The sequence below is a fragment of the Emys orbicularis genome, chromosome 3 (assembly GCF_028017835.1).
Source record: "Emys orbicularis isolate rEmyOrb1 chromosome 3, rEmyOrb1.hap1, whole genome shotgun sequence".
Taxonomy (NCBI): Eukaryota; Metazoa; Chordata; order Testudines; family Emydidae; genus Emys; species Emys orbicularis.
In genome coordinates, this window is record NC_088685.1 from 194,955,747 (window position 1) to 194,973,098 (window position 17,352).

The 17,352-nt window shown below is 40.2% G+C and overlaps 1 protein-coding gene across 2 annotated transcripts in view; it reads right to left on the minus strand.

The window, feature by feature from the left end:
* Positions 1 to 15,959, minus strand: part of BCL11A (BCL11 transcription factor A) — a 95,347-nt gene extending 79,388 nt beyond the window's left edge. For both annotated transcript variants that reach the window (XM_065400990.1, XM_065400989.1), the window contains exons 1-2: positions 15,707 to 15,959; positions 9,133 to 9,462 (exon numbers count right to left, since the gene is read on the minus strand). In XM_065400990.1, coding sequence (XP_065257062.1) covers positions 9,133 to 9,462; positions 15,707 to 15,761 — 385 coding nt within the window. In that variant the 5' untranslated portion in view covers positions 15,762 to 15,959. The remainder of the gene's footprint in view (positions 1 to 9,132; positions 9,463 to 15,706) is intronic.
* Between the last annotated feature and the right edge of the window lie 1,393 nt (positions 15,960 to 17,352).

Consider the following 17,352-nt stretch of genomic DNA (forward strand, 5'->3'; position numbering starts at 1 on the left):
ATTAACTTATTGCCACAATTCAGCAAGCAATCGTGACAGACTACCCTGAACAGAAAGCAGAAGTCGTGATCCCTGACCCTCGACCAACACAAAAGAGGCAGCGCTAGCACAATACCTGCTGTCAGCAACTGAATTATTTTTATACAGGAATTTTTATCTCTATTGTACAAACAAGTATGTGTCTGTGCTGACTTGTTAAGCAATCCACTTGTATGTAGAATAAGATTTTTTTTCCTGCTACCAGTCACACTGCTCTAAGATCAGAAGAAATACATACTCTTTGAAGCTCCTCAAATGTTTTAGTTAAAAGGACAGCAGTTGTTTTCAAAGATCCAAGACTATCTTTATCAGAATTTAATTTTTCCTTATTGATTTTTTTCTAACGTAACACAAATTTAACATAGGACAATATATAGTTTATTACAAAATATTACAGCCTTTAAAGAATTCCACAGAAGGTAACATTCTTTTTTTCTTTTTTTTTAATACAAACAACTATTTTGCAGAGAATGAGTATGTGACATTATTGTGTTTCCTTTTAACAAAACAATTTTTAAAATAATATTACTGATAAATAAATGGACTAAAGTCATTGATTACACCGAAGCAGTAAATGTATCATACACGTTATGTGAACTGGCTTTAGTGCAATCCTTATCTGATCATTATTTTTTCTCCAAGAAGAAATAAACTCAATGGCCAATACACAACAAAACCAACATGGCAGTGTCTGATACAGCAGCTGTGATGTCGATAGTATAGCCAGATAACATTTTATTTGATGGCAAATTAATTGCTATAATTTTTGCTGGTGTTTTTTGGGGAGGGGAGAGGGCGGTTGGGTTTGGGGGGGGGTTGTTTTTGGGAGGGGTTGTTTCTTGCATTTTGTACTTCATTGCCTACTATATCAACTGAGCAAATGATGAACATGAAATTAGAAATTAGAAATTGTTTCCTCATGGGTAATGTGTTAGAACTTGAGTTTATTAAAAGAAAGGAGACTAAGATATATAGTTATAGATATAGATATAGATACACACACACACACACACACACACACACACACAGTGCCAATGTTCTTCAGGTCCCTGTTATTTAACAATAATTCCATTCTTTATGTGTTTAGAGGTTTTTAATCAGAAAAGTGGTTTAGCTAAAGCTAAGATTAAATTGTAGGTATGATTGTTCAGCATTTATGTTGAGAACAAGGAGGATGCAAACAAAAACTCATTGTTTTTGACTGGACAAATCTCCCCAGGTAACCCCTCCTCAATGTACATGTTCAGTATTCCAGTGTGAATTCAACGACTGAAGCTGATTCAGACCTAAATAAAACACACTGACAACGCCTACTTGTAAAGGCACAGTTTAGCAGTGAAGTTGCTTCCCTCCCCACAACAGTTATTTCACAGAAAGATTAAGCTTGATCATTTCCTTGATGTTCATGTAGTTATTACTGTTTGTGAGTGTGTGTCTATCACACTAACCTTGGTATTTTATATGTTTATTAAAACACAAAAAACCTGATCGCAGGCTGGTTTATATGCACCCATCCAATATGGAAAGGTGTTGTTTTACAGCAACCTGTTCAAGTAAAACTTCCAATAGAATTGCATCAGACAAGCTCACATGGGTCTCCAGAGGGAGCAGAGAGAAGAAACACTTCTGTGCACTATCTGCAAACCTAGAACTCAACAGCTTTTTGGCAGCCAATTTGTTTCAAGTGTTTTGTTTCAGGAAACGTGTATTTTTCTTTGTATGTTTCATAGATTTACTACAACTGGTTCTGACAGCTGTTGATTCTGTTAAATGAACACATTATTAAAAATCCTCTAACATCCCCAAGCTGAGAAATATACATTTTAATGGCATTTAAATTGTGAACCTGTAAGAATGTGCAAATGAAACTGGTGTGAATACCAACTCATTTACTCTGGATTTAAAGCCCAGCTTGATTTTTACAGGGGTAAAGGAGACTGCAGCTGACTGCATATGTTGATTATATTTCCTTTGTTTCAATCAAGTATAGATAGGGAAATTTAAAAAAGGAAAGCAAAATCAACAATCTCAAGTAGTAAAAATAAATGAGTGCTAATACTTTGAAACAGAAAATACTCCAATTATTGACATATTTCCAAATAATTCCGTTGTATGTCATATATGCAATCTTTGTGTATTTTGGGGGTGGAGGGTTTGGAGGAGATTGGGGGGGGGTGTGAAGGAGAAAATCAGTTATATGAAATGAGGCGGGAAAGAAGTGGATGTTTTCATGTTGCCTTAGATCAAAGGAAAACAAGAATGGAATCTGTGGCATATTGAACATTTTTCCACCGCTGTCATTCACACTAGGCCATCTAAGTTTTATACAATTCTCCAGACTAGCTGCATATTAAGCTTGCTGTGTACAGCTTTATTATAGTGTGGTAGTATGGGAACATTAATATTCCTGTGTTGCCTCTGAGAGGACATTTACATGCGCCCATCTGAGCTCACACCTGAGAGCTGCTCCAAGGTACAGTAACTGTGCTCCTATTGTAAAGGCAAATGAAGAACACAAATTCCCTGCTGGGATCAGGGCTGCCCTCACCACACCCCACACCTCAAACCTTTCCCTTGCCAACTTAACTCAATGCCATCTCAGAATGACGAATGAGCTGAGGCACCGGCACCAAGTTACTAACCCTCTAAGAACAGCAAAAGCCTCTCTGAAATATTTTTAAAATGCACAGTGAGTGCCGCTGGCCAATAAAGGTTGGGAAACAAACTCCAGTGAACCCAATACAGAATACATTGCATACTAACACTGATTAAAAATACAGGATGATGTTTATAAGGCTTCAAAATGGGTTTGGCATAAAGCAGACTGGCTTTAATAATGAAGGTACTTTTATTTTCAGATTTGCCTTTGGTCTCTGTATGTTAAAAGCTGCAGTCTTAGGCCCTGCTCCTCCATGCATTTATGCCCATGTGTAGCTTTATGCATGTGAGCCCTGACTTCAGTCAGACGACTCACCGTGCATAAAATTAACACCAAGTACTTGCAGAATCGGACCTTAAAGGCCAAGTTACATTTAGTAGAAATTCATTTTGAGATGGAAAACAATTTTGGCAGCAACAATATGGCTTGTGGATAAATTGATTAGCCTATTGTTTTTAAAACTATGTAGTAAATCACAATGATAAATTTACTGAAATGGACCACAGTGGGCCCAATCCTGCTCCCAATCAGGTCCAATGTCTGTGTATATTCAGATTAAATATGCTTATTTCCCCTGGGGGGAAAGCATTGAATTTTATGGCCATGTTACAAATAACAATACAGGTCTTAATCTATTAAATGATATGATCTGGACATATTTTATGAACTTCAGCAATACCCCTCAAATTGACACACACAATAAAAACCTCCTAGATGGAGGACTGTATTGAAAATGTGCACCAAGTTAAAAAATAAAAATCCCTTGTAATAACAACACTGCTGGCATAGCCATGACCCAAATGAAATCTGAACAAACAGAAAGGTACTAAAGATCCTTAGTGATTAGATCCCATGCTAAAAAAAGTGGCAATGTGCCAAGCAATGTCCAGCTTGATGTTAAATGCCTTTTATTGCACAAAGCTGGTACTACGGATATAAAAGCAGACTGGAGATTGGGGTGAATTTTGTCAAAAATTTTCTTTATATAATAAACGGTGCAAGCAGACAAACAAATGGAGATTGAATTCCCACTGCCTGACAGTCTCTCAAGTCTCCTTAATTGTCTTTATTACTTGAATTGAATAAAAAGGGAATTCAGGTTCTCAGGGTTGCATGTACAAAAGTGTGTAATGCTAAAAGATTTCCTTCTCTTTTAAATTTACATTACAAAATTATGGAAATCTTTAGGAAAGAATCTACTTCTCGCCTGTAATCTAATGTTAAGGTCTTTTACTTACCACTTTCTCCCCCTCACCACCCAGCTCCCATATTTCAGTCTTTATTGTTCAGTCTGGCTACATAGGGCGTACATTTATTAAGTATGTTATTTTCAAAGCTTGTAGCATTTAATGTTAATCTGCACCTTTTTCCTATCTATGCTAAATTTAATGCTTGCTAGACTGGCTCTTCAACCACAAATATTTTGTATCCAGCTATATTTCAGTCCATGGTGAGCTTCACAATTAAATGTCACATATAATAGAAGAAAGAATGCAAAATTTCTAGTCCTCTAAACTAAAAGATACGATTTGCAGGAGACAAGAAATGGGGCAATTTAAGGAATTATAATACTTTTGATGCCTCCCTGGAATAATCATTCTGAATCAGAAGGAAACTTTCTACACTCTGCTTCTGTTCTTGAAATGAACACATATTTGTGCTTCCAATAAAAGGCTATTTTTACATTAACTATCTGTAACAGTAGGGAATAGAAAAACTAACTCAATCTCCACCTCATACAAGGGATGATCTTGATATCACATGGATGCTTCTATAAAACTGTTATTTATAAAAAGGCAACAAGGAAAATGCACAAACAGTTGAATCTTTTATGTGTCACTGAAAAAGTAACATTTGAACAACTTTTGGATCGCCTACGTTTTTAACATTTTTTTCCCTCCTAGAAGTAAATTTCTCGGCCATACAGGCCACTGTGTTTAATTAAGCTTTCAAAAGTCCTCTGACAATGCCAACAATTGAAAGACACTTCTGTAGCTCAATCATGCAATCATTGTGACAGTTCTATTTACAATTTGTCTTAAAGAGACTTTCTCTGACATTGTACTTTGACAAAACATCCAAGCTGCCAGTTCACAACCTTTCTCTGTCTTATTTACAAATACAGCTTGTACGCAGGACTGAGAATCTCATGATCATGAGTCTTTGGATAGTGCCCTCACAAATTTTCCATCTTGTAACTATTTTGTCCGGCCCATTACTATCTGCTATGAAGCTTTGTATTGAACAATTAGTTAGAATTTTAGCCATTTTCGTGAATTTAAGCTTCGTCTGTCTCATTGTTTAGATGCAATGCTAACTATTCAGTTGATCAGTTAATGATTTTTATCCAGAACAAAATAAAATAATAATAAGGAAATGCAATTTACGCATCACAGAATTACAATAGTAATTGCTAATAGTGTACCAAGAGAATTTCTGTGGCATATAGACAAGTCAAAGAAATTCTATTCTGAGAATTCTAATAGTTAAATGTACTTGGTCCATCAGTTAGTATCACACTAGGTTCATTTTCCATTTGATTATTCAATGGAAAGGTATTCCTTACATTTGTTTTCCTTATGTTGGATTTGTATCTAACTGGCGATTGGAGAAAACAGATGAAGGCACTCAAAGTGAACCTCTTCCTCTCTCCATTTGTACATACAGTATACAAAGCTATACAATCGTAATTATAAATGAGAATATATGTAACATTCCAATGAGATAAATATGAAGTGTAGTAGTAATTAAAATGCCTTCCCCCCCCAAAAAAATAATCTTTCATTAATCTATACAGCTTTATATATTCAACAAGCATCAAAACCTAACACCAACGGACTATAAATATTTCTTTTCCCTTTTCAATAAGTGAACAGCAGTTTTACATTCACTGATATCTTGGTACTTCAGTTAATATTTTCCTCCATTGTAAAATGAGAGACTGGATAACTAAACCCCTGCCGTAGCACTCACTGCAAATCACAGACTGCTGGTATCTGGTGGTGAGTGTTTGACATACATATTGATGAAAGCTGCCTCATTGGACCCACACAACATATCCTATTAATTTTCATTAAATTTATGACATTTCTGCCATAGCACTGGATTGTCACTCAAAATTATATATCAAGTCTAAAAGAGAGAGATACACACACATACACAGAACAGCTATGTATGGATGTGTGTATTTATATTTTATGTATATGCATGCATATTGTAGATGTACACACATACTATTGTAAGCATTCCTTTATCTGGAAAATGGTTAGGGTGAAGAGAGGCCTAGAGACAGTTAAAGTATACATCATTTCGCTGTACATTTGAGTGACTGCCTTTCTTGTATTTGGGTGCACTGATCCCTAAGCATTACTTATCTTAAGAAGATGGTCTTTTATTATAATGCACCAAATTATTGTCTGCAGAATGACACACAAAGCAGGTACTGTAAATATATCTAACTTAGAACACTACAGTAACCTCTTTCTGAAGAATACTTAATTGGCTGCATTTTTACATTGTTATTAAATTAATTTTCTGGACTTTTATCATGAAGAATTGGTTCATTCAGCCCTGTACATTTGTCCCTATTTTTTAAATTACATATTCCCATATCTTTTGCATTCTTATGATTATTGTTTCCTTTCTACTCTTGCAAAGGAACGCAGATATAAAATATTGGAATTAGTAACTGCCATTCTGAGATTCACTTCAGGGACTCCCAAAATACCTGAACTCCACAACTTATTCAATGACCCTGACTGTTAATTTCACTGCCGGACACTGGGAATTCATTGATGTGATAATTCCAGCTATTGACATATTACTTTATGATATGACAAAACTGTCTCTTGCTTAACTAATTCCAGTGTAGAAACATTATATTAAATAAAAATTAAAGGAACAGTATAAGAGCTCATAATTATCCCTGCATGAAAGCTTTACCTCACCTGAGTCATATCACTTGTGCACCCACTGGAGAGCTTGTATATATTTTTCCTCTGAAAACAATTAGAAGCTGATCTTACATTCCTTGCATACCCAAAACTCCCATTGATTCCAGCTGGAGCTTTGAATGTGCAAAAAATATAGACAGTATTGGACTTCTAGTATGTGTCAGTTTTAAACATAATTGCACAGAAATCTCTCTGCACAGGAGACATGAAAATAACTGGAGCTGGATCTTGCAGTCCTTACTTACAAGAATAATCTTTACTTCTGTGAGTAGTCCTATTGACTTTCATGGAACTACTTTTCTGAGTAAAGACTATCTGCATAAGTATGGATTATGTGCATGTGAAAGGGTTTGCAGGATCAGGTCCCTAGTTTTTTTTATGTCTGTTGTATATTGTACAAACCCTGAATTCAGTCCTTAGCTTACTGAACCATTTAGAAGAACAAGGGACAGTTAAAAACATATTATTCTTCTAATTAGCAACACCATTACATCCTTCAGGGCCAAATTCTGCCCACTTAACTCATGCTAGGAGTCTAATTAATGGTAACCACCCTACTTATATGAGTAAAGCAGGCAGGCTTTGGCTCACATGGCTCAACAACTGTAATAGTAGAATTCTAAACTAAAGCAAAGAATTCTAAACTCCTCAGTGTGGTTGTATCTTAGACTGAATGGCCTATTTGAGACCATGGCAAGAAGTGTGGTTTTAATTCTTGCTTGACAGATACTGTGTTTTGTCTTTTAAACAGAGCAGTTCAATATGTAAATACGATGTTACATCACACAAGTGTTACTCCATATTTGGTGATTTAGCATGGCTTCAGATCTCTGAAGACTACAAATCCCTTCCGCTAGGCTCTTGCTTCATTAATCATGCCCTACACTTCTGTTCATTTTCCTTCAAATCACAGACAGCACATGGAAATGGTCACTGCCATATACTACTCTGGAAAAAAACTCTTTAACCTACATGTCACAGAAGTTGAATGTGCTGGAAAATTTAAGCCATCTTTCAAAATGCAGCTTGCCAGTAAGTTGACCCTATATATATATATGTGTGTGTGTGTGTGTGTGTGTGTGTGTGTGTGTGTGTGTGTGTGTGTGTGTGTGTGTGTGTATATATATATATATATGCTATTACTGCAAAGTTTTAAAAAAAAATAAATGCCACATTTGATTTTAATGATTGGTTGGAGGAAAAAAATATCACATTGAATCCCGCAGTGCCTACTGACCTATTATGGTTGAACTGTGTGGCCATGGTAAGTCAAAGAAAAGATCCAGTATATCATGTGATTACATACAGTACTTTTGCTAATACTGAACTATCCTTTAGGCTATTAAAATAGAGGTATAAGTGATGTCTTATCCTAACTGATGTTTCCATAAAAGTAGATCAGGCATTGGTTGATTTTAATATGCTACAGTACTACATATTTATAATTATATTTTAAGCATAATTTAATGTGATTTTCAATACCAAGCAATGGGTGGTGTTCATATTTACTATAAGGATTTTAGAAACTAACTATGCCTTGTTAGCCTTCCAGTATTTCTCTGATTTTCTTTTTCATATTAGGTTCAATTATTTTAACCTCAGCCACTGAGACAGTCACATATTTAGGGTCTTTCCAATTAAAAAATTATCATGGGGAATGACATTATTTACTTTTTTTTAAATTACATTTTTATATTGTTTGTTGTGCAAAACAGAATTCGGTCTTGGACATTTGTGCGGGTGACATGTGGTTGTGTAAACCGCAAACAAAATCAAGATACATCTGTCAAAACCACATCAGAGACAAGAGAGAGCACAGAGAAGCATTTATCATTTGGCTGAGGAGGCAGGCTGCAGACAGCGGCCTTTCCTGTCAAACCAACCTTTTGAAATTTCCAACATGCCCTTAAACTTTTCGAATAAGCATGTCTGTGCGCTTCAGCAACTGCCCTCTCTACTCTGGCCTGGCCAGTCGAAAATGGCATCTTAAAGTCAAGGTCGGTGGTGTCACTTTGCCATGGGGCTGTGTTTAATTACAGTCCATACGCTGACAGCCAATATGGATCCAAGGCAAGCTGATGCTCAATTAACTCTTTCACCCCTGAGTTAACAAAAGACTGTAAAGCTAGTTCCTGTATAACACAGCAGGGTGTAAAATATACATATATGGAATTAAGATAGGCAACACACTAGGAGACAGCTTCTATACTTTATATAATTAAGAAAACAGAATCCCAGCAAACCCTGTTGAAAATACACACTAGCGTTGCATGGGCCTGTTGATGCTAAAACTACTCAGCCACTTGGAAATATTTTTTGTGTACTTAATATGAACTGAAATGCAGGGTATTTAACATGTTGGCTGTCATGGTGAATAGAATGGAAAAACAGACACAGCACTTCACAACTGTGAGCATTATTACTACAGTTTGACTGAACATGGAAATAAACTTGTAAATGCTTCTCCTTGCTTCAATTTACCTGCTATATGTTCCTGTTTAGGGCAGATTCCTCTAGATGACGTTGATAAACAATCGTCATCCTCTGGTGTGACCTGGATGCCAACCTCCACAGGATTGGATGCTTTTTTCAGCTCACTTGGTGAGGGTGAAGGTGGCTTATCCACAGCCTTCTCTAAGCAGAGACTGCCATTGCATTGTTTCCGTTTGTGCTCAATAAAAATAAGAATGTCCCCCAATGGGAAGTTCATCTGACACTGGCCACAAGTAAGGAGGTCATGATCCCCTTCTGGAGCTCCCAACGTGCCATGCTCTGGTTCATCATCAGTAAGAATGGCTTCAAGAGGTTCAGCTGCAGTTTAAGAAACAAAAGAAGAATCATTAGAGCTCTTGTGAAAAGAAGGGGAAGATGGGGAGAGAGAAAATCATGTTGTTGAGCCCCCTGTTCATGGATGCCATACCATGTTTGGAATAATTATAGGATGAAAAAATTAAACCTGCACTACATGAACAGATAGCACGTTATCAGACCAACAAGAAGCAAATGTAGTTATCGGTGTTGATAGGGAATATATTTTGAGAAAGCAGCTGTAATATATAGAACTGTCAGAATGGAACCTGCAATCTTATCTATATTCCTGGATTTAGACAAAGTTCTAATTTGAAGGAACGATTTAATAGTAAAAATTAAAATAACAGCTGTGAAAAAAATTATTGTGAGACAACTGTGGTATCATGAAGAAAAGCCAATACTGTTCTTTGTTGCCAGAGGTTTTATTTATGTTTATGTATTTATGAGTGAAGCTTTACGTGTGTGTGTGTGTGTGTGTGCATTTGTGTGTGTGCGCGTGCGCGCACACGCAGGCGCACATGTGTAATGTATGACTTGGTCATGTAATAGCAATATATCGATGACCAAGTCATACGTTTTGAAATGTTGAACTGTGAGTTAGGTATGTGTGCATGTGTGCATGCAAATATATGAACATACACGTGAAAAGCCACATAGGTCGTGGACGTGCACACACACACAGGGGCTACATAGCCCTGTACTATGTGTGTATGTACGTATGATTATATATGTATATTATATATTCCGTTTAAAAATTGAAAACATGTGAACTAATCATGGGAAAAAAGACAAAATTAATAAATAAGGAAGCTAAATAGCAATACTTTCCAGAAATTAAAGAAATATCAAATTCACTGGCAATTCTACTTAGACACATTAACTAAACAGGATACTTTTGCATAATTAAGAAAATAAGTCAATTGGGTTTTTTTGTTTTGTTTTTTTCATTCTGAAGAAAGGAATGCCTAAATTATTCTAAATATGTTAGCAATTGTGGTCTTCATCATACATAAATCAGTATGGTCAACTGAATGCCACATTTCATAACAACGGTGAAAAGACCTTTCTTTAAACTTGAAATACCTTGCCTAATGTTGTCAAAGTTGACTAATTTTCTGAATGAGCTCCAAAAAGCTTCATTATGAGACTATTTCTACACACATAGTCGTCAGTGGATTGTATAACAAGGCAGACATGCCTTTCTTTTCTCTTTGCTTTTTTTAACTTTCTACTGAAATATCTTGGCAATATGTATGCAGTATTCATCACTATAACCTTGCAAGAAAAAAAAACTGTTGGTATTTCTCTCCCTATGCAACATAATACATATACTAACAACAACAACAACAACCAAAATGAGCTGACACTACAAAACATAAAATGCCTCAAAATGTTGCCAGTTAATGAAAGTGAGACCCACTACAACTCTTAAACAGTTAATCAGTCTGACCTTCTTTAGCAAGCTGCCAATTTCACATTTAATGAACTTAAAGCCACAGAGAATCAAAAAATAGATTTTAATTTGACTGCAGAATATTGGAACAGATTTTGATAAAGTGCAAAAATCCAGTGAACTCAGGTTAAATTTATTTCAACCCTACCTAGGCTGAATATTGAGGAGGAAGATCTGGAGTAGCTCCCAGTTGTGCTGTGTAAAATAATATTGAAAGAGCACCTTACCGTACCTTAGCTCCAAGTAGGACACACTGATATATTCCATAATTTCTTGCCTCTAGTGCTACTCCTAATTTAACATAAGGTCAACTACAGGAATATGAAGGTTATATTCATATTAATAAAAACAATATCTTAATCATTTGGGTTTTCATCTAAACTTACTGACCAAAAGATAATACACAACATGCATTTACACTTTTCTGGCATAGAAAAAGAAACAGGAATGTTTCTGAAATGTCTGTCTATGTCATTTTCTCAAGTAACAACTGTTTGCATTTGCACAAAGTGAGTAACTGAATATGGAAGTCATTCCATCAGATCCTTTCTACAAAAAAAAGGTATTTTTGTGTTAAGCAGTAATTGTAACTTTTAGTTTCATAACTCAAAGTAGCAAAATATTTTTAAAAATTGATATTCTCCTTATAACTGTTTTGACTGGAACTTTGCACAATAATTACTCAATTGTAATATTTATTCCTTGGCCTGATTTTTTTCTGAAATTGTCAGTATTACTCAGCAATGAAAGAGAATATTGTGCTCAGATACCAGATAGTTAAAAGTAATGCTAAACAAAAATAGACTTTGCTAAAGACTGTACTGACTGGGCTGATTTACAATCAAAACCAGGAAATGAAGTGGTAATTCAGAGGTTGCTGATTACACCTCCACATTTCACCTAATTAATTTTATAGGAGGCAAAGTTCTCGAAAATAACAAGATGATCAAATGTACAGATATAAAACCTGTAACCTCAACATTTTCTATGCTCTTAAGGTAAATTATTGCTAATTAACAAGAATTATATACTAATGTATGAAATACCTCTGGCACCGTGTTCATTACAAAACATTTGGCTCCTGATGCTCTGAGAGACAGCAAAATGTGTTTTTATTATTTCTGCTGTTTTAAAAAAAAAATTGCCACTGATTTGCAGTATACATCTTTTTAATTTTGGGGCAATCAAAAGCTCCTTCCTGGGTATCTAATCATTTGTCTATATTTTTAATGGAAATTGCTCTTCCATAAACATGTATTTCTACAAAAACAACGAGGAGTCTGGTGGCACCTTAAAGACTAGCAGATTTATTTGGGCATAAGCTTTTGTGGGTAAAAAACCCACTTCTTCAGATGCATGTATTTCTAGCCTCTCTCTCCCCCTTCCCCCATTCCCCACCAACATCCACCAAAATAACACCATCTTCTATATCAAGTTAAATGGATTTTTGTCTCAAAAGAAGTGTGAGGGACGCAATGGAAGAAAAAGCACCAGTTCTGCGTTACGGGGGGGGGGGGGGGGGGGGAGAGAAATGTATCAGTATGGATTCAGCAAGACAGAGACGTCTAAATACCCCAGCAGCAGACAGGGCTGTGTCCAGCTGAGAAGACAAAAAAGAAAATCAGGGGAGAAAGAGAGAGTGACTGTCTAGTCCAAGTTTGCCTTCAAGTGTGGGATTGTCTTACAGTCTAAGGGAACAAATGATGGCTAATAATGTGGGCTAGTGGTCGGCGTTTTAAAACAGACAGAAAGCGGGAGCGCGGTGAGGGAAGGAAGGAAAGAAAAACAGGGGAGAGCGAACTTGGAAAGGACTGAGCAAGCGGCACAATGGGAGCAGCGTGGATCGGAAGCCTAGTGCAAACACGTGCGAGCCAGCAAGGTGCCTTCTCCCCTTTCGGCTGGGGCCGAGCTCAGCTCGGCTCCCGCTTCTCCACCCCAACCCAACCCCCCTGCTCAAGAGGATTGCCTTTGCCTCGGATGGGCCGGTAGCGAGGGTTTAAATGACCCGATCCGCTTTTTTTTGGGGGGGGGGGGGAGAACAAAAGCAGATGTGTCCAAGTAAGCAAAACAAACACAAAGTCACCGAAGAGAAGGTGCCACTCGACTCCCCCGGAGACCCTAGGCTTCCCCTTCGAAAGAGTGTTTCAAGCTTTTTGGGGGGGAGGGGGGAGGGTCTTTTGCTTTCCATGTGCCACAGCATCGTGCAAAGTTACGACTAGACGGAAGGGATCCCAGCCAGCCCAGCGCCGCCTGGAAAGGCTCCCAAGCCCCTCTGTGACCCCCACGGTTTGATCGGCCGTCGGGTGAGTGAGGGGAAATGAACGGCCAACTTGCTAGTCCTCACGATCCTCGGAAATCGTTTGCTGCTCTGAACGGACTGGGACGGCGTTAAAACAAACATTACTGGGTCTTTTCTCCAGTGTGGGGTCTACGGGCTGCGTTCCTGTTTTCTTACCAGCCATAAAACAAGGCAAAATTAAGAACAAAGAAAGGAGGAGGGGGGAGAAAGAAAGGGGGAAAGGGGGGGAAGAAAGAAAGAAAACCCGCCCTCCCTCCTTCCTAAACGAAAATGCCGAGAATTAAAGACGTGGTGAAACTGATCAGGTTCAAGTTCGTTGGGCTTTTTTGATCTTGTTCTGCCTCCTAGCGACTGAAACTCACATGCAAACCTATCCTTAACCAATTTTTTAAAATCCAACTCCACACACATCTCGCCCCCCCCCCCAAGCCCCCCAGATCTCAAAGGGAGAAATATACCAAATGGCAATTACACTGCCAGCAAAAAAAATTAATAACTTAAATATGTATCTGTATATTACATACGGAATTGCCAAGTCAGGGGGAAACCCAGCACGACTGGGGAAGGATTTGGGGATGTAAATCTAATCTTTCAATTATTCTGTGACAAGTGAGTCTAACACGCGCGCGCACACAAACCCTAAGGATGAATGCACTCTGGTATATATATATAACGTATATAACGTAACATAGGTTACTAGTGTCGGCACCAGTTTCGGCAGCTCGCGGAGGAATGGGGCGGAGGGGGGTGGGTTCCTGCAGCATGTTCTGGAAGCGATAGCACCTCCAGAACTGTGACAGTTATGTTGCAATACATAACATAACACAACGTTTTGCATTTCAAAAAGTCCTTAGAACTGGTAGCAAATGACTAAAACAATGAGGGGTGGAGGGAAGAGAACCGTAAAGGTGTCTTACTTTAAAGAAAACTTTACGAATGCAAATATTTTGGCTTCCCCTGGCTTTACGGGAGCTGTTTTATCCAAAGCGTTAACATTCTCCAACGGACTATGTGCAAATCTTGTTCCAAATATCTATGCATCTGAGTGGGGAAATTGCATTGTAAACTTTTACAGAGAGAGAGAGGGGGGGGGAGGGGGGAGGTTGTTTGCAGATAGCGAAATTGCACTGAAGCAGACGGTCCCTAGGAGGGGAGAAAAACACCTGGAATACGGGGGGAAATAAAATACAAACGTGCATCTTTTTGCTTTCCCACCGCCCAAAAAATAAAATATTTTCTCTCTTCTTCCCTCCCACCCGCTCCAGATCCGAGTTCCCTTTTGTTGTGTATGCAGCTACCTTGCTTACCTTGCATCCAGCTTTTGTGTTTTGTTGGAGGGGGGGGGAGTGGAAGAGTGGGAGGATTTTTGTGACGAATAGTATTTTTTTAAAATGTCCTCGGGAGTGTTTTTTTTTTTTTAATTTGATCGTGACAGTGACGATAGTTGGTTGGGTTTGGGGTTTTGTTTTTCTGTGTGTGTGTGTGTGTGTGTGTGTGTGCTTTGCTTGGGTTTGCTCTTGTCTCTGCTTGTTGGCAGGAGGCTCCCCGCACACGCGGTGCTTGTAAACATTCAGACACGAGATTTTTCCCAATCAAAATCCACTTCCACTTTTTTTGAAAATCTTCCAAAAAATAGTAAGCGAGAGAGGAGGGAATTCCTCTCTCTCGCTCGCTCTGCTCCGTGCAGCCGAGCCAAGCAGCCCAAGTTTGCAGGCAGGAGTTGGGGGGAGAGGGAGGAGGGGAGGAGTGGGGGGAAGGCTGGCATGAGTCGGTTGGCTGGGGGAAGGTCCGATTGTGGCGGAGCCCCGGGGAAAGCCAACGATGGCTCCGGACAGCACAAGCAGCCGCTGCTGCCCCTTTTGCCCTTTCGCCGCGGAGGGAAAAGAGGCGCAGGAGAGAGCGGGACAAACACCCCACGTCTGGGAGCGGAAACAAAAGGGGGGACATTGCCCTGCCCCCCCACCCCCCCGCCGGTACGCAACAAGGTTTCGCTCGGGAGAGATGGGGATCTGGCTAAAACCACTCGCCCCTAGACTTTTCTTCCCACTCCACTTGACCATAATCTCTTGTCTGTCTGTCTGTGCGTCCAATGTCCAGTCTGTCTCTCCTGCGGGGATTTCTTTGCACTTCCCCTCCTCCCCGCACCGCAAGAACAAATTCTGCACCTCGCTGCAAACTGGGAGTGTTGCTGTTTTCCCAAGTCATAATGGCACAATTTAAAAAATAAAATAAAATCAAAGCGGGGGGCGGTGAAAAAGAAAAGAAGGAAGAGAGAGCGAGAGAGTGAGTGAGAAGGGGGCATGCTCCAGGAGCAAAGAAAAGAAAAGTGATCGAGGTGATTTAATTAGAGAGAGACGGAGAGGGGGGGAAATTCCGAGCCAAGGTTTAGTGCATTTCCACCCCTCTCGCCCGCTTTCTCCGTTTCTCCGAAATAAAATAACCCGCGCGAAGGAGGCGTGAAATAAATGCACGTTGCTCTTTGGGTTACTTACGCGAAAATTCCCGCTTGCTTAAGTGCTGGGGTTTGCCTTGCTTGCGGCGAGACATGGTGGGTTGGTGGCTGCGGTGGCTTGTGAGCCGCTCGGTTCACATCGGGAGAGCCGGGTGAGAAAGGAAGGAGACTCCAGAGAAAATATCTTCATCAATGTCTTTTGACATCCAAAATAAATTAGAAATAATACAAAGATGGCGCAGGGAAGATGAATTGTGGGATAGCAGTCATGGCTTTTTTTTTTTTTTTTTTTTTTTTTTTTTTGTGCAAGAAAAAAAGAGAGAGAGAGGGAGAGAGAGAGAGAGAAGGAGAGAGAGAGATGAAAAAAATGGCAAAAGCCCCCCTGAGCTGCAAGTTCAAGTGCGGACGTGACGTCCCTGCGAACTTGAACGTCAGGAGCCTGGATGGACAGAGACATACAAAACATGGGCAGGGCAAGCTGGAGAGAGGGGGAGGAGGGAAGAGGAAGGCAACACCAATGGACATTCATCAGGGGCTGGACATGAAAAAGAGACCAGGACAAGCCAATGGACAGTGATCGCAGGGGGGAGCGGGGAGGGGGGAAGAGGGAGGGGGGTGCACTAGACACCAGGCGCACGCTGCTTCGAAGAGTAGGGGGGTTGGGGTGGAGGGGAAAGGAGCCGGGCACGCCGTGCAGAAGTGGCCGCAGAGGAGTAAGTGGAGAAGGCAAACGCACGAGTGGCCAGGAGGGGAGAGGGAATAATAAATAAATAAAAACAGCGGTACACATACACACACACACACCCGCTGAAAAAAGAAGAGAGGATCGCCCAAGTGAAATGCGATGGGATGCTCCCAGGAGGGGGAAGCAAGGCAGGTATCTGGGAGCCCACCCAACAGGCAAAGCCAGGGAATTAAAAACTTTACACCACCACACGAGCAAAGCCCCGAGACGCAGGGACAGTCCCTGGCAGGCAGCACAAAGGCAGAGAGTGGGCAAGGGGGTCGCACGAGAAAAGTTCTGCACTTGGAGCAGCGGGGGGAGAGGCGGCCAGGACCAGCCTCCTTCCTTTCAGCTTGGAGAGGGGAGCAAGGAGAAGAGTTTTAGAGTCCAGGAGAAAAGAGGCGGAGGGTGAGAAGCTGCAGGAGCAGAGAAGGCAAAGGGAAGGCGGTGGAACTTCATACCCCCCAGTCCAATAACTAAATAAATAAAAATAGCCTCGGCAGCCTGCAAAGCCAAACCGGGCTCTGAGCTGTAACGAGCAGTGACTGGGTCTAATAAAACGAAAGAAACGGGAGCGCAGGAAGCAATGCGCGGGGCACAAAACACAGCTACGCTACTGACAAGAAGCAGGGCGACCCAAGCCGAGCTATGGTCAGAGGGGCGCAGAGAAGCGGCGGGAGATGGGACTGAGGATGCGGCAGCAGCGTGGGTTGTAACTTACCGGGGACACACACACATTCCCCCACGCCGGGCCCGGGGCGGGAGCGGGTTGCAATAAGGATAAGCGGGAGAGGAGGAAGAGAGCGTTTGTGGCAATTATTCCGCAGAACTGGTATAAAGCGCGTGCCGTGGCGAGCCCGAGCTCTGAGCGCACGCCCCAGCAGACTCCCGCGAGGAGAACGCAGAGAGAGGGACAGAGAGAAAAGGTGCAAAGGAGGGAAGAAGTGGATCTAGCACAGGAA